The sequence below is a fragment of the Periplaneta americana genome, chromosome 7 (genome assembly GCF_040183065.1).
Source record: "Periplaneta americana isolate PAMFEO1 chromosome 7, P.americana_PAMFEO1_priV1, whole genome shotgun sequence".
In the NCBI taxonomy this organism is placed as follows: Eukaryota; Metazoa; Arthropoda; class Insecta; order Blattodea; family Blattidae; genus Periplaneta; species Periplaneta americana.
This window is the reverse complement of record NC_091123.1, coordinates 18,822,711-18,847,064: the sequence shown is the minus strand read 5'-3', so window position 1 is coordinate 18,847,064 and position 24,354 is coordinate 18,822,711. Positions and strand designations below refer to the sequence as shown.

The following is a 24,354-nucleotide window of genomic DNA, read 5'->3' as shown; positions in this document are numbered from 1 at the left end:
ATACAAAGGTGATTTTGAGAATGTTGCAACACTGTGAACTGAATGTTGCTAGTTTGCTTTATATGCCACAAACTTACTATGACATATATGACCTCTGTTTTCTTTATCCGTCTACGGAAAAGGAAAGGAAGACGGATGTCCTATTGCATTAACAACCATTAAATTTATCACTTTTAGTTATATTAGATTGAAGTAGGCTAGGTTAGGTTTATTTATTTGTTTACGTGGTGGTCATAATACAACACTTACACCATTCTCTGATAAACGTACTAACCTTCATCTATTAACATTCTCACTCATACTAGTTGACTGTCCTAAGACACTTTGTGTATCCAGGACGGGCAATCCCTCTTGCAAGGAGCAAGGACCATTGTCCTTCATACATCGCCAATCAGTCATTGGAGAAATACTGATGATTATGATGTTTACGAAATGATGTTTGTGTCTATACTGGGAAAATAGAAGAACCCAGATTGCCTGCATGACAGGCTGGTGGTCTAAGCACAACCAGTGCTGTGGTTGAGCCTTACCGGCTAAAATAAAAGCTCGCTGTTACCATACCGGAAAAAAAGTATAGATTCGAAAGTACAGTATATTAACTGTGTTGAAATAGTCCTTAATATAGATTATCTATCAAAAAGTAATTGGGCACTGTTTTTGCCACTTCAGAACCTCGTGGTACCACCTCTTGTTGCTGTAACAGTAGCCACCCTGTCAGGCATGCTCTCCACTAGTTTGTGTAGGAAATCCACTGGAATGCGTCTCCATTCCTCTTGTAACATGGCACTCAGTTGAACAAAGGAAGTTGGCCACCTGTTTTGGTGGCTACTATGCAGTGGTATGCAGACAATAATGATCACCGGTTGGACTGGCCTGCACAGAATCCTGATCTCAATCTAATTGAGAACCTTTGGGACGAATTGGACTGGCGATTGAGGTCTCGGAAGATGCGGCCAACTTCCATTGTCCAACTGAGTGCCATGTTGCAAGAGGTATGGTGACGCATTCCAGTGGATATCCTACACAAACTAGTGGAGAACATGCCTGACAGGGTGGCTGCTGTTATAGCAACAAGCGGTTCTAAAGGGGAAAAAGCAGTAACCAATTACTTTTTGGTAGTTAGTGTACTTTAAAATGGAGAATGTTAGCTATTTGAAAACATTTTGATTTTGATATCTGGCATGAAAGTAATGGCTGGCATCTCATATTCTTTGCTTAAATGCTTGTCCATCCGTTGTTTTATCGAAAACCATGGTCTGGCACTTCAGGAGTAGTTGTGATTTGTTAGTTTCAAGCTTGCATAACACCTCAAGAAATCTGCTACACTGATTTGCTAATTTCAAAACTTGCGTAGATGCTTTTGCATAATACTAATTTTATGATGTGGCACCTCAAGAATTCTGCTGCATTGATTCGCTAATTTTGAAACTCGCTCAAGCAGTTTGCTGGAGGAGGGAAATATTGTTACTTTTCATGCGTTCATGAATCTTGAGTTCAGTTACATGTTATAGATTCTATTCCAATTTCAACTAAAGAATGTGAATGATCATTATTGTAATGAATGATTTCTGCACTAAGAAAAGCAATACTCTTCTAGTAAAATAGTTCCTAGATTTTTGTTCCTAAAAGTGTTGGGTCACCAGTGGCAGCGTTTAATTTCTTGCCTTATGTGCAATTGTGGCTACGATCTGGAAGGAGGTCTGCAGAGGCGGATGCATGACGATGTAACTTTGGGAAAGAAGTGCAGTCTGGCAAAGGAGATTTCAACAGTACCCCAAAAAATTTGTTTCCAACTACAGCACTACACACAACCACCACAGAAGTTGTATATACATCTTGATTATACAACTTTTAACATTATATAAAGTATACATATGTTTTGACGTGTTAATTAACTAGGTACCCTGTTGACTAGTTTCAGCTGGTGGGCTATTATCAGGACTGGGTGGTCTTTATGTCTTCTGATTGCGTTTCCTGTAGGGGTGTGTTTTTGTAGTGTAATGTGGAGTCAAAAAGTGTGTGTATTCTGAAATTGAATTTTGTGTTGGGTATTTGATGCAGGTGTGTTTTTGTGTGCGCCTAAGATCTTGCTTCTGGTGGTTTGTCCATGATCACAGAATATTATTCCATGGAATATCGAGTGCTGTGGAAAGGACTTTCTTTGTGAAACAATCAAGACAATAGGAACAGGACTGGAATCACTCATAGAACTGTAGTTCTTTTGAAACTGTTACATTTTGAAAGAGTTGAAATTGTGAAGCTGTTCGAGATAAATGTTCCAGAGTTTATATCCTATCTATGATTATATGTTTTAAATCAACTTGTCGTAGTTCAGATTCTGAATCTAGTGTTCTTTTATTGCAGACACCCTATGGCCAATATGAGTGCTATCAAGAAGGCAACGATGTTGAAACTGGTGAGTATGGGGAGATACCCATGCCAAGTCTGATATAACGTATCAGATGGAGGAAAAACTTGTAATGTTAATAATCGTGCTGTGTTCTTTATATGAAATATATAGAGAAGTATTGTAATACTGCGAAAAACTGATTCCTTAATTTTAACGGAAATTCATTTATGTTTCACACATTATAATGAAGTGGTTTTAGCAAGCTGCCCTGTAGCTTCTCCTGAACTACTGGATAGCGAAATATTTAAGTCGGTTAATCTAGGATGCACAGGGATTATAATTTATATTGAAAAACAAATGTCACGAAGGTAATAAAGTAAACTATGACGGAACCTTTATAAGAAGGAAACATGTCAATACAGAAAGAAAATCTTAGAATGGAACGATTTTATACATGAAAGCCAGAAACATCCATAACGTGGAAGCGGAATAGTTTTAGAGAACCAATGGTTGGTTATTGCCTGAATAAGACGGAAATTTATTTTTTTAATTTATTGGCACAACTACAGAGAAGCCATCGCGAAAATACAGATTTGTTCCATGTAGTCAGTACGTCAGTATAATTTTATTTAATAGTGTACTGAAGTGTAGGTAGGTGTTGATTTTAAGTGTGTAGACTGTTAGTTTTATTTTAAATGAAATTTATCAAGGTAAGAACAAGGTGATCCATTCACAATGTAGTGAAAATAAGTTACGTTAAGCATCAGGGTGACATGAGTTCTGTTACATCTTTTGAATAGGCATTAGCCATAAAAATTCATATTTATGTCTGGCCTAAGTTGCACTTTCGCATGTTCCTTAAATTACGTGAAAATTTAAGGAACCCTTTGTAAGAAGAAAACCTGTCAAAATATGGTAAGGCTACCAGACATTTCCATTTCCTGGGAACAGTCCCCAAATTTTGCTTTCTGTCTCGTAGAAAATTCGTCCCAGCAATGTCCCCGGATTTAATAATTTTTCTCCAGATATCCCCAGATTTCAATTTTAAATTATTATTATTATGGTTTAGTGATCCTTGCACATTGCTGTGATAAATTTTGCTAATGTAACTTTGCTTTTTCATGGTGCCATAATCAAAACTGAAGATGAGGACGTAACTGCAGTCGATTCTTCTATTGTTATCGAAGTTAATAAAGGAAATGAACTTCAGGAAAGAAGATACATTTATTCAACCATCAGTTAAGCAACTTTTGGGCATCTTTAGGAGAAGTGGCTTTTATTTCATAACAGAATTCTCAGTGTCTCTCATGAATTTCATGAAAATGCGAATTTCAGGATATGTACTTATTTTTCTGAGACCTCCTATAGAAAGAGAGAAATTTTAAGATACATTCAATATCGATAGTGGGTATGAACTAAATCCGCGTAATAGTTCATAAGAAATTGCTCTGTGCAATCAGAGGGATAGCATGGCAAAATTCGCTTTTGGAAATTGTATTTCCGCGAAAATATTCGGAATCGATTTTCTGCAGTATTACAATACCTTCTTTTCATACCTTGTACATTGGGGGGGGGGGGGGGAAGGGGAGGAGTAATAATACAAAATGACAATTTGTTTCTACTGATTATTGTAACAATTCGTTCTTGATTTTTTTATTACATAACATATATCGACTATATTGAGTATCGTACAGTCAGTGAATACATATTTATTCAATTGACAAAGTCAAATAATGGGTATCAAATAAACAACAGAGACATAAAGGACAATAAAATTGTATCAGAAACACTCAACAACATTAACATTAAAAACTCAATATTATAAAAGGGTTTGTCGATCAACCAACCAGAGACAAGTCTGTTAAGACTTCCTTTCCAGATTGAAAACATATGTCAGAAATTTATTTGTAATTTTTAAAGACATAATAAAATAATTATTCATTGTTTTGGTTAGGTAAAAAAAGGTCACAGTTTCTGGTGTTGTATAAGTGAACATAATTCCTATGTGTCAACATTTGTGAATTATCTTTGACAAAATTTAGGGCTTGCTAAATATACAATGATGTTACAGTAATTTTTTTCTTTCACAAGTAACGGTATGCAGTGTGCCTTCATTGATGAATTTGTCATAATTCTAATAGCTTTTTTGTAACATAAGAACCTTATGAATATGAGTACTATTACCCCATAAAAGTAGTCCGTAAGAAAGTATACTATGAAAATAAGAAAAATAGACAACTCTAATGTACTTCTTCGGAATATACATTTTCAAATTTTGCAGAAGAAATATTACTCTTGACAATTTTTTACAAACAAAATCAATATGGTCTACCCAGGTAAGTTGGTGGCCACAGTAATACCGAGGAATTTGAAGTTATTATTTTCCATGGCTGTACTACTAAATAAGAGAGATGCAGTTTTACTTTCATTTAGAAGAACTTTATTGAAACTAAACCGTTTCTTGGCTTCCATGAAAACTGAATTAGTAAGAGTTTTCAATTCATTAATATCACTATGACTTGTCAAAAAAGTGGCATTATCAGCGAATACCACAGAATAAGCAGAAACATTGCACATCAAACCATTAACCATTATTAAAAACAGAATAGGACTCAACACTGATTCTTGAGGCATGCCATATTTTACATTCATGAGCTTAGATTTATTGGCATCAATGAAGACATGACATACTGCTGATGGTTACTGAAATAATATACAAATAATTTCAATTCTTTCCCTGTAATACCATAATATTGTAATTTTTCTAATATAATATCATGCGAAACACAATCGAAAGCCTTACTTAAATCACAAAATGTAGCAGAGCTAAATTTGTGGTCCTCAAGAACTTCGAAAATATAACTAATAAAACTAACAACAGCTTTGGTTGTATTAGAATTAGATCTGAATCCATATTGAGAATTAGAAAGCATGTTATTAGATTCAAAGTATTCACAAATTTGATTTTTTATTACGGTTTCAAATATTTTAGCAAAAACAGGAATAAGCGAAAATGGCCTTTAACTACTGGATTCCGTATTGTTGCCCTTTTTAAAAATGGGAATCACCTTGGAAATCTTTAAAGCATCAGGAAATACGCCAGTGCTAAGACAATAATTAATACAAGCAGTCAGTGGATCTACAATACATTGAATAATTTGTTTCATAAACTGATTAGAAATATCATAATAATCTTTACTGTTTGTATATATTACTTTAATGTACTGAAGTACATATGATATTTCCATGCAGATATTCTGCGTCATAATGGAATGGAGAGAATTTTTCTCCATTCCATTACTCTTTGATCGTATGATGACGCAGAATATCTGCATGGAAATATCATATGTACTTCGGTACATTAAAATAATATATATGATATGCGTAAATCACTTCGTGATTTAAGACAGCGCTTATTCCGTCGGATCCCGGCCAACTAGTCACTCATAACGAGTGCACCTCAGCACATGTGTAGACTTCGGTCCTACATTCATAGACTCTATGACGTAGTGCAGAGGGCGGCCACTAGAGGGAACCCAAAAGTTGGAACTTAAACTGAGACGATTCTGTCCGACGCCATGGTGGGTATCCGGTGTGGCTTAGCGGATAAAGCATCAGCACGTAGAGCTGAAAACCCGGGTTCAAATCCCGGTGTCGGAGAGAACTTTTCTCTGTTCCATTACTCTTTCATCGTATGATGACGCAGAATATCTGCATGGAAATATCATATGTACTTCGGTACATTAAAATAATATATATGATATGCTTAAATCACTTCTTGATTTAAGACGGCGCATATTCTGTCGGATCCCGGCCAACTAGTCACTCATAACGAGTGCACTTCAGCACATGTGTAGACTTCGGTCCTACGTTCATAGACTCTATGACGTAGTGCAGAGGGCGGCCACTAGAGGGAACCCAAGAGTTGGAACTTAAACTGAGACGATTCTGTCCGACGCCATGGTGGGTATCCGGTGTGGCTTAGCGGATAAAGCATCAGCACGTAGAGCTGAAAACCCGGGTTCAAATCCCGGCGCCGGAGAGAATTTTTCTCCGTTCCATTACTCTTTCATCGTTTACTGTTTGTGTTTTTCATGGAAGAAACAATTTTTAGAATATCATCTGTATAGTGCCAACTGAAACTACACTACTAGAAAGTATAAAGAAGTTATCAACTACAGTTTTGTTTTGTTACTTTCACAACAAATCTCTCTACTTCCTGTGCGTAATTACATTGTTCTTGTTTCAGGAGACGAAGACTGTGAATCGTTGTTCTTGAGTAACACTTTTTCAGTGGAGAACACGTCCAATGGAACAGTCTCTTTCACATTTGACTTGTTGCCAGAGTCCTGTAAATTCAGACATTACTATTTGACTCTGTTCATTGATGAGAGCGTGACGTCTGAGGAGCAGTGTTCGAAAGTGACATTCTTTGAATCGCAACATTCATTCAGGAGAATTAAGATTATCAGATCTGAAGGTGCAAAGAAAAGAAATGTAAGTATCACCTTCTAAACTTTTATGCATTTTCTTGGATTTGAACTTAGTTTATTTATTTGAGATTAGTTTACTTACAAGGAAAGAATAGCCTATGTTTTCGGATCACAATTTTGATAAACTGTGTTGAATGGAAGTTAATATCACGAGACTGTTGTTATGTCCCTCTGGCATCGAGGTTGGGAGAGGAGAAATTGGATCGCTGATAAGGCAGATGAAGCTTCAGATTGATAAAATGGTGATAGAAAAGGAGGAATCTCGTTGATGAATCATGAGTTTATTAATATGTTTTGTGTTGATGCAGGATCGGTGGAGCGGAGAAAAATTCTCTCTGGCACCAGGATCCGAACCCGGATTTTCAGCTCTACGTGCTGATGCTCTATCCACAAAGGATTCGTTCCGGCATCGGAATTGGAATCCGGTGTGGCTTAGTGGATAGAGCGTCAGCACATAGAGCTGAAAACCTGGGTTCGGATCCCAGTGCCAGAGAGAATTTTTCTCTGCTCCACCGATCCTGCATCATATGATAACGCAGAATTCCTGCACGGAAATATCATACATACTTCGGTACATCACAATAATGTTTTGCATTGGTTCATGTGATAAAAGAGATGGGAGTACTGTGGTGAAAATTAGTACAGTAAAACCTCGTAAATACACTCCTGCTTATAACACTATCTCGTTCATTATTTTCATTTTATACAGTCCCTAGACATTTCATATGTAATCCTCCCTAATTTTACCCTCTTGTAACACTTCCAGATTCTGCTTGTAGCACTTTTATCGGATCGAAATTGAATAAAAATTTCCATACAAAATTGCAAGTTTTAAAAGCATGATGAAGAAATATGTTGCTTTGACTGTACTGAGGGTTATTTCACCACGAGTGCAAGATAGAAATTTCACCCTCTACCTGAAAAAAAAAAAAAAAAAAACATCTGATCAACACTGTCGGAAGTTGCACTTACCGGTACTTTCCTTTGTATGAAAGGATTTAACACTCAAAAGCCTCTCTATCAGTACTTTCCTGTTCTTTCTGTAAAATTTAATCACCCTTCGAATTCATACTATATACTCCGAAACGTGAAATGTAAATGGAAAATTTAAATTTGGACATGAACAATATAGGAAGAGAATATGTTCGAACCAAAGGATTGGGCATCATCATCTCCAATGCAGCAACTGCGTATATCGTAAGATAAGATTCCATGCTTCAGGCTTATTTCATTCACAGGCAACTGCTAGCCAAATAGTATGCTCCGTATAGATATAGCAAAAACAAATTACGTAATGCTCAAAGGATGCCAAGTTATCAGTAATGAAAGTAGCTATTTGCTGCCTCCTCAATTAATTTGTCTACTTTGTTTTCACTTCTTCCAGGTACATTCATTCAGGGCTGTTAATGTCCTTAAACCTGAAGACGCAGTTACAACAGAAGTATCACCTTGTGGACAGGTATGTATCTCCTTGCGTTTGAACTTAGTGTGTATAGTTGACAAGTTAGTTTATTTACAAGTGAAGGAAATCCTTTCGGTATCACTGTTTCTTATAAACTGCGTCAGATGGTAGTTAATAATGTAAACAGTGTATAGCAAAACCAAATTATACTGTGTTCGAAGGTTGCGCTTCTTCCTGATAGCTGCATTTGCTCGGAAGTTAAATGGCAGACTGATAATGAAAGTAATTTTCTTGGCGTGTATTTATGCTATGAACTGTTGAATTAGTTACAAAGTTTTCATGATTATTTACGAGGAAGATTATTAATGAAAAAATATACTGACAAGCCATGGGCATTATTTGTAATTTTTTTTAAAACAGTCCTATACGATTCCCTAGATTTGGCACCTTCTATTATTCTAATTACTCTTTTTATAGTAGGAATGTACAGAGCGTTCGCCTACAGGTGAGGTCAGGAAAGCGGCATGTAGTGATACGCCGCTTTGTGCGCGCAGTTGTTGAGACACGCTCGACAATCAAGGACATCAAGGTCGACAAGTTATCAGTTGTGAGCCAGATGTTGCAGTATTTAACACGAACAGTGCAGTTTCTTGACACAGTTGCTTAAATATTCAGCGTGTGTGTAAAATTTGTTAACAATGCAAAACGCAAAATTCACGCTTGAACAGAGAGTTTTTAGGTATGATGCATATGTGAAAACAGAGTCATGTAGAGAGGCGCGTAGGCAATTTGAAGTGATATATTCAGGTGCTCCAATTCAGGGTAGAGAAACTGTTAGACGTCTTGTTAACAAATTAAGGACAACAGGGTCGATGAATGCTACAATTCCTAAGCGAAAACGAAGAGTGTTGACGGGAGAAAAAATTGATGAAATCAGTGCATCATTTACACGCTCTCCTAATAAATCTCTAAGACGTGTTTCACAGGAAGTTAGTGTTTCAAAAACATCAGTCTTTACTGCTGCTAAACTTTTAAAATTAAAACCCTACAGAGTATAGTATAGAAAGCGGAAGCTTACGGATAGACGATTCCCACAAGCGACACCGCAGGCAGGCTGCTTTCCTGGCCCCACCCGTAGGCGAACGCTCTGTAGTTACTATCTGTGGAATTTGTTTCTGCGATGGCTGAATGGTCAGATCTTCAGACTGTCACGCAGGCGGCCTGGGTTCGATTCCCGGTCAGGTCTGGGATTTTTTAAAAAAAATCCATAGTGACACTTGTGGCAGACAAGTTCGCAGTTGGGGTTTTTCCCGGGGTTCTCCCGTTTTTCCCCAAATTAGGCATTTACATCATTCCGTCACCATTTCTCCATTTCATTATCATTCTGTAGCATTCTCCGAACGCTGGCTGGCGATGCGTGGAGGGGGTTGGCCTAGGGACGAGTGGGGTTGCCTGCTCAAAACCTGAACCAGAGAACCTTATTGTGGTCACCCAGTGTGGGTTTGGGAATGCGTCACCAGAGGGCTAGCACATTAGATCTGAACAAGGTCGCAGTGCTGGGCCATAGTGCCCCCCTCCGTTAAATTTAATTCAATTCAGTTCATCTGTGGAATTTCCCCAGAATATTCCAAAATTCATTATCGAATGGAAGTACGCAAAGTACATTGTTTTTAAGATATTAATATTTAACTTATTATCTCTTGCATAGATCTAATAGCAAAACATGCTGAATTTATTATAGATTTATTAATTTGTCATACAGAATAATATCCATGCCCCCAAGTGCCTTCATGGCATATTACGGGGATACCTTTAGCTTTTTTTACAGAATAATATCTGTAATATTGACAATTAATATTTGAGGAGAAAAATTCGCTCTGGCTCCGGGGATCGAACCCGGGTCCTTGGTTCTACATACCAAGCGCTCTGACCACTGAGCTACACCGAATTCATTCCACAACACAGGACCGAATTCTCCTCCCTCAATGTTTCCCTTTGTGGCCTGACTCCAAGTTAGGCATATATGTTGACGTACTGTATATGTCCAATGTCAACTGCCATTATACTAGGAGTGCACTCAGCTGAGTGACTCTAATATTAATTGTCAATATTACAGATATTATTCTGTATGACAAATTAATAAATCTATAATATTCTCATAGCTGCAGTGCATATGTCTGTACAGATTACTGTGCACTTAACTGCAGAATCCCGGCCAAAAAAGTCACTCAGCTGAGTGCGCTCCTAGTATAATGGCAGTTGACATTGGAAATATACGTGAACATATATGTCTAACTTGGAGTCAGGCCACGAAGGTAAATATTGAAGGAGGAGAATTGAGGAACGTTTTTGCAAAAGTTGATAGATGCAGTTTTTTTCGATAGCGAGTTACATGTGGATATCGTATGTTTTCTACCTCTGGAATTGATCTGTGAAAACAGATTTACCAAAACTTGATTCATACGGTATGTAGAGACTACCAAACCTTCCAGGTTTTTTTCAAAACTCGATAGATCCTGTCACTTAGTGCAATTTCTGTAAAATCTTGATTTCTGCATCTATCGACTTTTGCAAAAATGCTCCTCAATTTGGTCCAGTGCTGTGGAATGAATTCAGCGTAGCTCAGTGGTCAGAGCGCTTGGTATGTAGAACCAAGGACCCGGGTTCGATCCCCTGCGCCGGAGCGAATTTTTCTCCTCAAATATTAATGCTGAATTTAGTTTGGGAGTAATTTCTTTAATATGGTTTTTCTAATTTAACACATTATCGATTTGTAAGCCAAGAAATTTACTTATTTACACCAACAATGAAGGAAGTTCCTCTGAATAATTTATTGTTCCTTCGTTCCTCGTTTAAAATGATTTTCAGATGGAGCATGTAGGGCGTATATTTAGAAGGATTAGATTTTGAGACACAGCTTCAAAAGCAATGAAGTATTTTTCTTTCTGTAATCTGTTAGGCTAAACCCTCTAGCATACAGCATCCATGCTAAAAGTGTTAATACTGTTTAACTCTCTCTTTCAGAAAATGACTGTAACATTTAATTACATATACACTGCCTGCTACATGGTGGATGTTGAAGCTAAGAAATCCTCCATGGGAGATGATTTCGTTTCAAACTATACACAGCCCATATTTTTAGAAACTGAGTACAAGAAAAATTTGCTCATTGGCAAGAAAGCAAGAATTGCCAGCCAGTATCTGCCAATAGAGTGAGTACAGTAAAATAAAAAGTACATATTAGAAATAGATTTTTGATCCATGTAGCACTTTTTTATGAAATAATAATTATATCTACAACAAAGCATCTTATTTTTTGTTGCAAATATTCTTAGCACTGGTACTTACAGTAAGTGGTCACTTTATTAGAAACAGTTTGCTGTATTATTATGATTATGATTGTTGTTATTATTATCATTATCATCATCATGTCATCTGATAATTTTAAATAGTCTCTTGAATTCGAGTGGAATGTTACCAGTTATCTACACTGAAAATGACGAAGATTGTAGTGAGGGATATTGAGCCCACAGCCTTTTCAAATTATAATGTCGGCATTCTGCATCCTTTGTATTCATTGAAAAAAATGGGGATAATGGTTGCTGGGAATGCCAAAACATAGAATGGACCTCAGGCAGGGAAATGTGAAGTTCTAATTAATTTGATTTACTTCAGTCTCATTTGGTACCAATGTGGAGCATATGTCATAATGATTATATTAATCTTAGGTACGGTACTTATTATTATTATTATTATTATTATTATTATTATTATTATTATTATTATTATCATCATCATATATCATATTATCATATCATTATTCTTTTATTGGCTAATCATCATTGACGAGGACATTAATAATAAATATAAATAAATGAATAATATTTATGTTCATCTCGTCGTCATTGTTGCTATCATGGATATAAGATGCCTCATGGTTATGCCGGTTAAGCATGCCAGCTTATAAAAATGGTTGCTTACTAATCCAGTATTTATCATACAAGTATATGTTAACTTAATGATAACACCGGTCGCATATATATCGTATCTTACAGAGCTGTATGTTGTTGTTTTCTAATGCCAGTCGTTTGACAATAGAGTTATTTGACCTTTTGCACTCCAATATTTTTCAAAGATATTGTCATGGTCAGCCACTGAAGCACAGATTTTGAGGTGTTCCGAATCCATTTCTTGGTTTGAATTGCACAATGGGCAGTTAGGGGATTGATATATTCCTGTTCTATGCAGGTGCTTGACCAAACAGTCATGGCCTGTTGCCAATCTAAATGCAGCTACAGACGATTTGCGTGGTAAATCGGGAATTAACTGTGGATTATGATGCAGAGAGTTCCATTTTTTCCCCTTGAGATTGTGTTATCAAATTTTGTTTGTTGAAGTCTAAGTATGTAGATTTAATAAATCTTTTCACAGAGTAATACGTAGATTTAGTAACAGGTCTGTAAGTAGCAGTGCTGCCCTTCTTTGCTAAAGCATCCGCATTCTCATTTCCCAGGATTCCACAATGGGATGGTATCCATTGGAATACAATTCTTTTATTGAGTGATATTAATTGAGAGATCATTTTAGTTATTTCGGCTGTTTGAGATGAAGGTGTGTGTCTAGAGACTATATAATTAATTGTATTGCTCGATTGAATACATGGGCAGTGAACAGTTGACACTGACACCTTTGCTGAGAGCAGCTTGTTTATAGTAGATAGATAGATAGATGAATTTAATGTCATCCAGCGATTTACAGCCATAGACAACGTCAAAGTAGATATATATAATACATGGCTACTACAATGTGAATAAATGTAAGAATAAAAAAATAAATATACAATCACCAGATAATCACAAAAACAGGTTAAAAGTTCTAAAAGAAATAGTATAAAATCAGGTTTAAATGTACAGATTTGTATAGATTTGTCAATTACATGAGGTTAAAACAAATAGTATCTAAAACGTAATATTGCTAAAATCATTGACACTGTAGATTGGATTTGCCATCAAAGTCCTTCTCACCATCCTTCTGAAAGTGAAATATGACGTGTTTCTTATATGCAATGGTAAAGAATTATAAAGTTTATAAGATATGGAAATAAAACTATTGCTTGTAGTACTATATTTGTACTTGGTGAAATATTTTGTTTGTACTGTCTGCAACCACAACTTGATGAGCAGGACACAGCTTGAACCTTCTTATATGGCAGCAGCTATATACCATTTAGTTACTAGTTTTAAAGTAAAAAATAAACTAAATAAAGCAATAGTTATCGTGTCCCTTAATGCACAATTTGAGGTAGTACCGCTCTATCACTCATTTATATAAGATTTTTAAAAAAGGCACCACATTCATTAATATTTTAATTCAGTTTTTTTTTTTATTCTTGTCATCAACAGCGTGAAATTAAACAGCTTTTATTATTATTATTATTATTATTATTATTATTATTATTATTATTATTATTATTATTAAAATGTGTGGCAATATCATTATTTTTGTAAGTGTGTCTTGATACATATTAATACTTTTCCTAATAAAGTGACCATTAAGTGTATGTGCTAAAGACTGTGTTTGAAGCTTTATCTGTTTCATTTTGTGCATTGGTATATGTTACTGATATTTCAAACATGCGGACATTTGCATGTCATGATACACAAATATGAACAATGAAATTGTAAATATTTTCACCTTTATTAAATATGAAGTCCAAATGCTTTGAAGTTCGCAGTGCATATATAAATGTTATTTTGTTATATTTACTCGAAAGTAAGCCACTCCCAGGAGAATATACACAGTTAATGTGTAGTAAATTTAATTTTATATTGGTTCACTATTCAAAATTCCAGTTTCCCATGTAATTGCGAAGTACTTATTTAATATATTCGAAATTGTGATTACAAAATGTCTTTAATACTGACTTAATTCGTATAAAGATGTTGTTTAAGATTTTAAATTATAAATGTGGAAACATTAGAGATTTCTGGTTTGCTACATAACAAATAAGAAAAAATATCTAGGATTTATTTTGTTTTCAGAATTAATGCATACCTTATTGTTTGTCTTTTTTTAATTCAACATAATTTTATTGTGAGAAAATATGTATTTCTCATCAGACAATAATTGTTATAGTATTTAATTATGCAGCATAATTTCCAGAGAACAAGTATTGTCCTCATTTGAGTCAGTAATTTTGGTTTGGGAGTTGGCTTACTTTATTTATAATATATGTATTTGAAGTTACACACTTTATCTTCAATTTTATATTTCAGTAGTTTTTTCTCTTGATAGCGCATGTGATTGATAACATAGTAGCATTTTTTAACATTATATATTTATATATTCTTTTGTCTGATATTAATGTAAAATACAATACAAACCAAGGCTTTTCAACTATTGGGTGGCATTTTCAATACCCAAATACCTAACCCTAAATCTAAAAGTAATGTATTGTTTTCTGTTGTTGGAATGGATGAGCTACAAATTTCGCAGTGACACATCCAGTATTTAATTCTGTTAGTGTTCAATGTTTTCTCGTACCATCCTTTCACCTCTGGAAAGTCTCTGTGTTTAAAAGTAATGCTAAATGAATTTCAGACTAGTTTTATTTTGAATAGATATTATATTGACTTCGGTATAAACATCAACTGGCAAATTCTTGTAGTTTTTCCTTCAATTGAAGAGACTTGGTTACAGTATTGTGTCAGTGTTAGTGGCACTTGTAATTTAGTGCACAGGTTATGGTGGAAATTAATAGGTTTTGTGTGTAGTGTTGCTGTATACAGTTTTCTCACAATTTAATTTGCTTTTATTTGTTAATTTATGGTATAAGCGTAGTTTGAGTAGAACTAACACTAGAATGGGAAGTCACTAATGGAAAACATGATATTTTAATGAAATTAAAATAACAGATAATATACCGTTGACTAGCCATCTTGTGTGAATTTGTGCAAAATTATTTAAACCATAAAATTTATAAACAAAATCAAATTTCTTATTTTTGGAGTTATAAATAATGCTTTTTCTGTGCAAACCAATTGCAACATGATAATAGAACTGAATGTTTGCGAAACTAATTTATTGTTTTTACAATTATTGTAGTTATATTCTTTTTTATTTGACATACCTATGCTGGCATATGCTATACTGTTACTATAGCTGTTTGGTAAATTGAAGAATAGGGATTAAATCTGTGTGAATCAACATGAAACACAAATATAATGGCATAATGAGATTATTGTTCAGTAAAAACTATTAAACATAAAGGAAATAAGGAAAGGGATTAATATGAATTTTATCCTAGAACCTCCTGCATATTATTACGTTATGTAATCCACTCAGTTAACTCAGCTGATTAGCACAAATTGTAGCTGATGTATAGCCAAAAACCTAATGGCAGCATTGTTCTAAAAATGCATTTTTTAAAAAAAGACTGACTGTTTACACCTGTAACTTAGATGTGTTGAAGTGTACTCTTCAAACCCTGTAACGTGTCATGAATTTATTAAAGGGTCATGTTTCCATTTGCAACGTTCCCAGATGAGGTAATCAGTGGTCCTCATTTAACAGTGCACTTTCTTTTAGTTCCTCTTCAACACTTCTGTCACTTCCCATCGGCCTGTTACTGTTAATCAGTATAGACACTACAGAGAAATACAATTATTGTTCAACACTTGTTTTCAATTTATCTGGATCGTGACATGTGATCAGTGGAGCGACTGACTGCTGGATGGTTGCAGGTTCAGTACCAGATTTGATCAGATCGCTGATTCTTAACTTTGGGTGCATATATATGCCTAAGTGTGTGAGGTATTGTTCTAGGAACATTTAAAATTAAATTAAATTAATGTCATGGCACAACAGGCCCAATAGAGCCAAGGTCTACCAGCCAATCGCAGTCTCATTCCCACTTTACCTCCGCAGATGTGGGTGATAGTTTGATCAGAACAGGGTAATATGTGGTCAGCACATTGATCTCCCAACTATAAAAGCTGATTTGCTAGACCGGATTATGCTTTTACATACTAGGTTCAAAAAGTTCCCGGAATTTGCTAGTATCATAGAAACAACGTACCTTAAACACTATTCTACAGCATTCCCTTCAAAATAGTTGCCTTACGGAACAACACACTTTTGCCAACGCGTGTAGAGTTCCTGGAAGCAGGCCTGGAAGCCATTTTGTGAAACCCGTCTTAGTGCTCTCGTCGCGTTTGCGATAACCTCTTCAGCATTGAATCTCCGTCCTTTCAGATGACTTTTCAGACGGGGAAACAGAAAGTAATCAGGGGGTGAGAGATCAGGAGAGTATGGTGGGTGATCCAAAGCAGTTATGTTGTGCCTGGCAAGAAAATTCTTTACAATAATTGGGCGATGAGCAGGTGCATTGTCATGCATAAGGAACCAGTTGTTTTCTACCCACTTTTCTGGACGTTTCCTTCTCACTGTGTCCCGGAGGCGACGGAGGATTTCTACGTACAATTCTTTCGTTACAGTACGACCTTCTGGAATGAACTCATGGTGGATGAGACCCTGAGAGTCGAAGAAAACTTCCAACATAACTTTGCCTTTGGAAGTGTCCCTAGGAAATTTTTGCTTCCGAGGAGATGTTTTCGATTTCCACTTAGATGACTGTCGTTTAGGGACTGGGTCGTACAAGTGGCACCAAGTTTCATCACCAGCAATAATTTTGTTTAAGAAATCACCATCTTCATCAGCCATACTGATCATGTCCCCAGCAAGAGTCATTCTTGTTTCTTTCTGTTCTGCCGACAACATTTTCGGAACTAACTTCTGAGACACGTAATGCATGTTGAGGTGCTTGTGAAGAACATTGTGTACACCTCCGACTGATATTCCGACCTCTGCTGCTATCTCTTTTATGGTTTTACGTCGGTCGTCCCTCACAACATTACGCACACACTGAGCGATTGCTTCATTTGTTGCAGTTGTTGGTCGGCCGCTGCGTACATATCGCGGCCACCAGAAAAGCGTTTATGCCAGCATACACTTTAGTTTTTTCATTGCTGCTTCGCCATATGCTTCTTCCAACAATCTTAATATCTCTGCAGGAGTTTTGTGTAACAAAACACAGAACTTGATGTTTGTACTTTGCTCTGTGGACATAATTACAAAATGCGACGAACAAGCAAAACACTATGATAAACAATTGCCTACAACTCAAAACCAACAATCGCCATTATCAACAAACTTTAAGGAAATGACATCATGAATGTTACCAACAAAACAAATGTATAATATCCCTTGTTATGTATTAATACGAAAAATGGTAGTAAAATTCTGGGAACTTTTTGAACCCAGTAGTATAATGAAAATAAGCAAGAGCAATTGAGTCATTAAAGGATTACGTTTACTTTTGAGCACAAGGATTGAAAAATTGTTCTGCTTTTCAAGTGTCTGCTTATAATATTGTGGTATGTAATGTATGAAATTTTTTCTTGTAAATTCTTAATAAAATTATTGTGTAATTATTTTGGGTATATAGGCAAATTTTCTCTCCATGTCTCAAGTGTACCTTAGGCTAAGATACACACTTAAATATGAATAGGTCACTTTTTTCAAAGATGTAAAAGTACATTCTGATTATCCAATTTGCAGCTGCAGAAGAGCTTAAAAAGATTGCAATAGATTAGAGTTGAGAATGTGAGGTTGTGAAACCTCATATACTTAATATTTTCGCTTCTTGTATTTCTCTTGATCTCTAATGTTGGTATCCCAATTGTATTCCTTGGCTAAATTGTAGAATCTTGATAACCAGTGATAGTATTTTGTACTTCTTTCTGTTAAATGGATTCCAGACAGTATCCTCATTTTGCTCTGGAGGCCCTCACACCTCAGAAAAATATGTGACAATGTTTTCTCTCTGCTTATGTATTGGGCAGTTGAGATTATCATGATACAAACCCATTCGCTACAAATGGTCTGTGAACTAATCTTGGTCAGTTGTTAGTCCAGTACCAGTACCTCTGTTTCATCTGGTGCCTGTCCTTTTCCAAATGCAAGAGCTAGTCAAGAGCTCTTTTGACCAGGAATTTTCTTCTGCCTTCTTTGATGTAGGTACTCTGGTCTATTTGCATACTGTTATTATAATAATTGAAGGTTTTTTTGGAAAAACAACCGTAGTCCAAAAACATAAATTTTCAGAAGAAACAAAAAAACTATCTGACATGGGTGGTGTTGACAATTCAAGTACGAAATTCATCATATCATTTCTTAAGGCGGTGTAGAAACTTAACTTAAATTGCCTCATAGAAATACATGTGTAAATGTAGGTAATTGTGGATAATGGTTGTTTTAAGAAAAAATACTCTGTTGTGGCTGAAGTGTGCCTCTCCGTTAATCTCATTTTTCTTTATTATATCCTGTTTCTTCTCCGTCCGTTGCTTACATTTCTTCCAAGGGGTTACTTCTACACCTAAAGATGACTCCTTAACTAATACAGTACAACAATTCACGTTTTAAAGTGTTTTTCTCTGAGTTGGCTTTGGTGCGTACATAAGAAGCAATACTGCCAATCTACTACATTTTAAAATTGTATGGATAAATGTTTCAAGATGATATGAATGGAATATTTGTAAATACTGCCATTGTCCTGGCTGGACAATGACTATTTTCACAGAAAAGTCTTTGGACTGGTTATTTTATGAAAACCACTGAAAATTTCCACTCCTATAATATAGGTCTATAGTGTTTTTTTTTTCCCCCTAACAACTAATTCAGTAGATGGCCACTACAATACACTCATTATATGCTTAGTATCTCAAATTTTCATTTTTTGGACTATGGTTCTTTTTTCAAAATAATCTTCACTTACTCTACTAATATCACAGTATTGTTCTGTACCAATAAAAAGAGCATTTTCTTACTTTCATTCATATACCTACTATTTCATTTCCTGTAGTATCTGTAGACTTGGTTCGTGCCTTTGTATTGCTGTTGGTCTGTAAGACAAAAGAAATATTTATTTTGTACGTAAAAGTCTCAGTCTCAGAGGCTGTTGTGGTTAATTAGGGTTTTCCTCAAGTCTCTGAAGATAATTTAAGAAGACCACAACCACTTCCTCTGAGAGTCCATCCTACTTAATGTCTTTTAATATAAGATAAGAAAAAGATAAAACATCTCGTGACAATAGGGCGTATTCAAGTTGTAGGCCTACTGTCATTATTTTCCTAATTTATTATAATTTCTAACTGATAATTATTTTCTCATATCACGAGTTTAAAAACGTTTAGTAGAATGCTGATAAATGTGATTTCCTACACATTTACATAATGTAAATTCCTTGTGTTTGTTTGGAAGATAGATCTTTCAGTGTTTATGCAGAATTTGCAAATTAGTTTACAACATTTCACTCTAAATGGTAATGGTAAGGATTTTATTATAGTTTCTGCATTGCGTTTTATTTTTATTTCTTTATGACCCATCCTCTCTCCAGGCCAGGATGCACTATAACATATCAATTTATTGTTCCCGCTCTGTTTTCTATTTTGCTTCCTGTCTTTCATCAAAGGTCACTGCATCCTCATGGTATGTTGTTTTTAGAGACCTCCATTCTCAACGACATATTGGTCCACAGAGATATCTTTCTGTAGAACAGGAAACATTATGAGATGAGTAATTGATTAACTAGCGGACTTAATTGTGTTAATTATGTAAGTCTGTGCGGCTTACAGTTGTTTCAGTGCTTCATCACACCATCCTCAGAGCCTACCAGATCTCGGCGTCATCTCGAACTTCTCTGCCTGTTGTGTGGGTGCGTTTGATTGTTGAATCAAACTTTTGTTGACTTTTCAACAATCAAACGCACCCACACAACAGGCAGAGAAGTTCGAGATGACGCCGAGATCTAGTAGGCTCTGAGGATGGTGTGATGAAGCACCAAAACAGCTGTAAGCCGCACAGACTTACATAATTAACACGAGTAAGTCCGCTAGTTAATCAATTACTTATATTCAAGTGTTAAAAGTAGTGTACGCAAGATTCAAAATGGATTATCAGATGACTAAGAGTTATCCATTGAATTTCCCTGAAGCCTTTCAAAGTCTTTTATCTGATTCTTGATATCCATCCACTTTATAACACATTTAAATATTTAAAATATGATAAAAGTTTAAAACTTAAATGTTAAAAAAAGGTAATATTACCTTGGATGTGCCTTCCGTCTGTTTCGAAGTTTGTTTACTTCGTCATCAGCAGTCTTCGAACTTTGGAATGGCCCTGCTGCATATTCAAAGTATATTGACTTTTTTAGCAGTATTTCAACACTATGAAGTTTTGAGTTTTTTTTAAGCTTTAAACTTTTATCATATTTTAAATATTTTATTTGACATTAAAATAGAACATGAGATCCCAGGTTTTAGTTGTCTTTGGAAAGAAACCATGCTAAGAATTTGTATTGCTTCATTATTGATATAGGAATTTTTAATCAGTTATTTAATGACCCTGTATCAACTACGAATTTATTTAGTGTCGGTAAAATTGATGACAATAAGATGAGATTAAGGTAGGGTTGCTAAGTTTTGAAAGTAAATGTCGGGAAGACTTTTAGGCATAACATTTTTTATGATGATATCTTAAGCCCGAACTTTGCAAAATTATATGGACATGTGGAATAACACCTCTAGTTCGGTAAATTAATGTATGTTTGAGACACAACAACGTAAACATACAATCAATCCTTGCATTACATTATACATGTGACAAAACTTAATATTTTCTACAGATTTGGCCATGCTAAATTAATAGTGACCTGAAGGCGAGATTTGATTAGTCGTACTATGTATCTATTTATGCAGTCTTTCCATTTAGCATTAATTAAAGAGAAGACTTACATGATACTATGATACTAAAACAGAAGACAGTCTAAGTCTTGAAATGTTTTTCGTTTCCGGAGATTTTATAAGTTTCAGTACTTCTGCCCATCAGACACCGACATTGCCTTTTCTCCTGAGCAAAAACTTTCGCATTCTTCATATATTTCATCAAAGTTTCTTCAGTTGTGAATCTTCAACATCTGCACATTTCAGGTCATGAAAATAATGCCAGAATGATTCTAGAGTAAATTTTGGAGCTTTTAGAACACATCCATCAGTGTCAAAATACTTTCCAAAATAATTCAATATATCTTTTAAAGAAGTTAAAGAAATCGTTAAGAATTTTGTGTTTTTTCTCGAATAGTAGTAGCTTGTTGCAAATGCTGCTTTATTTGAACCAACAAATTTATCATTAATTCTGAATTTGAGCTTTGGAAACATATCCTCGAGGATATTAAAAGCTTTCATTATTGATATTGAATGACTGTCGAGAAAAACATGTCCCCTCTGTTGCATGGCACGGGAAAAGAGAAATAAATACGAAAATCGGGATTATCCGTTAAAATCAGGAAGGTTAGCAACTCTAGACCTAGAATTCGTGATGGAATTACCCAACATTCTTCTGATAGATGGGGAAAACCGCGAAATAAAAAATAATCTAGTCAGGTGATCATCCAAGCAGGATAGGCATAGGCCTATTGTAAGTATAGTATAAAAGAGAAAGGAAAGAAAATTAGTTTAGGTTACAGTATTTATACAAAAAAAAAAATTCTCTGATATGTAAAGATACAGAACTTGCATACCATCCAGCTTAAATTTGTTATTAAAACAAACATGAAGACAATGATATATTTGTGTATAAGTGTACAAATTTTGATCTCCATGTCACAGACCTGGATTCAAATTCCGGCAACTTCAATCGGAATTTGTGGTGGTCAAAGAAATATTGGTGCAAGTTTTATCAGTGTACTTCCATTTAACCAGCCATTGTTTTACCAATTTTTTTTTTTTTTTTTATTTTTACTTTCTTATCACCAGCCTATAGGAAATGGCTGACTTGTCGACCATTATTTTGAATATACAATTTCTTGAACCCTATTTTACCCGAAAGTACATTAGGGTTATAGTTATAGCCTGAGTTTATATTATTATTAGAATGAGAATTCATTTGACGTGGGTAACCCTGTCTTGCTACTTAAAATTAACACTTATATCTACTACAATAATTTGAATTATTTACAAGTTCTTATATATTACATATAAAATTACATTGACGTGGGTAACCCAGTCTTGCTACTTAAGTTAACACTTATACCTACTACAATAATTTGAATTATTTACAAGTTCTTAAATATATTGCATATAAAATTACATTGACGTGGGTAACCCAGTCTTGCTACTTAAAATTGACACATATCTACTACAATTATTTGAATTATTTACAAGTTCTTAAATATATTACATATAAAATTACATTGACGTGGGTAACCCAGTGTTGTTACTTAAAATTAACACTTATATCTACTACAATAATTTTAATTGTCGACCAGTATTGTATTATATTCTCTCGCAGACATAGTACAGACTTTAATATCTGACCAGCCATTGGAATGAGATTAGAGAAAACTGAAATAAGAAATTGAATATATGACCTGTAACTATACATAACACCTCTTCTTTCAGTATTGGCACTAGCATTCATTTCTTGGATGTTACAATCACACAGATTAGGATGCACATGCTATTCTTTTGTTTTTATTTCTAGGAGGGCGTTGCTGTTTTCCTTACTTAATTATAAGGAGCTAAATATTACCAGAATGGATGTTGTGTTGAGAGAGTGCACTTCCTATCCATGCATTTGTGGTCATGGTACTAAACGTCACTGGTGGGAGATGGCTTTAAGTGTAAGCTAATAACTATGCTTTATCTGAGGAGGAGTAGTAATAGTTGAATTAACTAATAGAAAAACAGTGAAGTTATACTGCAAATTCATGTTGCCTTGAATTTATGCATATCATGTGTACATGTACATATACAGGGTGTTGTTTCAACTCTGTACAGGAGCTAGGGACGTGTTCTTGGGAAGAAAATAAACAAAAACAAAACACTACATCCTTTTAAGACATTTAAGTACCTTTCATATTATGTTTATTTCTTATTATCTACAATTAATTTAAGTGTGCTTAAATGCGACGGGCTTATGTCAGTAGATTTACTGGCATATAAAAGAACTCCTGCAGGACAAAATTCCGGTACATCTGTTTTTTTTTTTTTTATTTTATTGGGTTATTTTACGACGCTGTATCAACATCTAGGTTATTTAGCGTCTGAATGATATGAAGGTGATAATGCCGGTGAAATGAGTCCGGGGCCCAACACCGAAAGTTACCCAGCATTTGCTCGTATTGGGTTGAGGGAAAACCCCGGAAAAAACCTCAACCAGGTAACTTGCCCCGACCGGGATTCGAACCCGGGCCACCTGGTTTCGCAGCCAGACGCGCTGACCGTTACTCCACAGGTGTGGACCGGTACATCTGGCGACGCTGATATAACCTCTGCAGTTGCGAGCGTCGTTAAATAAAACATAACATTTAACATCTACAATTAGAACTTAATTTTTCTTGCATACAAATACACTGTCTTTAAGAATTGTACATTCGAGAACACGTGTCTGTGTAAACATTTTTCATCATTTAGTCACGTATGTATCCTTGAAATTTTATAACAGACTTGTTTTTGTATACAAAGGGCATATTAGTAATTGATTAACTAGTGGACTTACTCGTGTTAATTATGTAAGTCTGTGCAGCTTGCAGCTGTTTCGGTGCATCATCACACCATCTTCAGAGCCTACTAAATCTCGGCGTCATCTCGAACTTCTCTGCCTGTTATGTGGGTGCGTTTGATTGTTGAAAGGTGTTGAATAGTGGAGTCAACGCACCCACATAACAGGCAGAAAAGTTCGAGATGACGCCGAGCTCTAGTAGGCTCTGAAGATGGTGTGATGAAGCACTGAAACAGCTGTAAGCCACACAGACTTACATAATTAACACGAGTAAGTCCACTAGTTAATCAATTACTTATATTCAAGTGTTAAAAGTAGTGTACGCAAGATTCAAAAAGGGCATATTATTCGAAATCCAAGGTGTTTTTGGAAACAACATACCTGAACATGTTGTTTCCTTCACAGGAACATGTCCCTAGTTCATGTATGAAGTCTGTTGTAACATTCTGTATATGAGTTGATTTACCCAAGTATTAACTGGTGTTGTAGCA

General features: G+C 35.3%; 1 protein-coding gene across 6 annotated transcripts in view; it reads left to right on the top strand.

Annotated features, from left to right (window-relative positions):
* Window positions 1-24,354, top strand: part of LOC138702941 (uncharacterized) — a 257,644-nt gene that overhangs the window by 139,071 nt on the left and 94,219 nt on the right. For 5 of the 6 annotated variants that reach the window (XM_069830361.1, XM_069830356.1, XM_069830359.1 and 2 more), the window contains exons 3-6: window positions 2,365-2,416; window positions 6,600-6,847; window positions 8,228-8,302; window positions 11,270-11,457. In XM_069830361.1, coding sequence (XP_069686462.1) covers window positions 2,365-2,416; window positions 6,600-6,847; window positions 8,228-8,302; window positions 11,270-11,457 — 563 coding nt within the window. Of the gene's footprint in view, window positions 1-2,364; window positions 2,417-6,599; window positions 6,848-8,227; window positions 8,303-11,269; window positions 11,458-22,843; window positions 22,983-24,354 lie in introns of all 6 variants that reach the window. The other variant, XM_069830357.1, reaches the window with a different exon arrangement.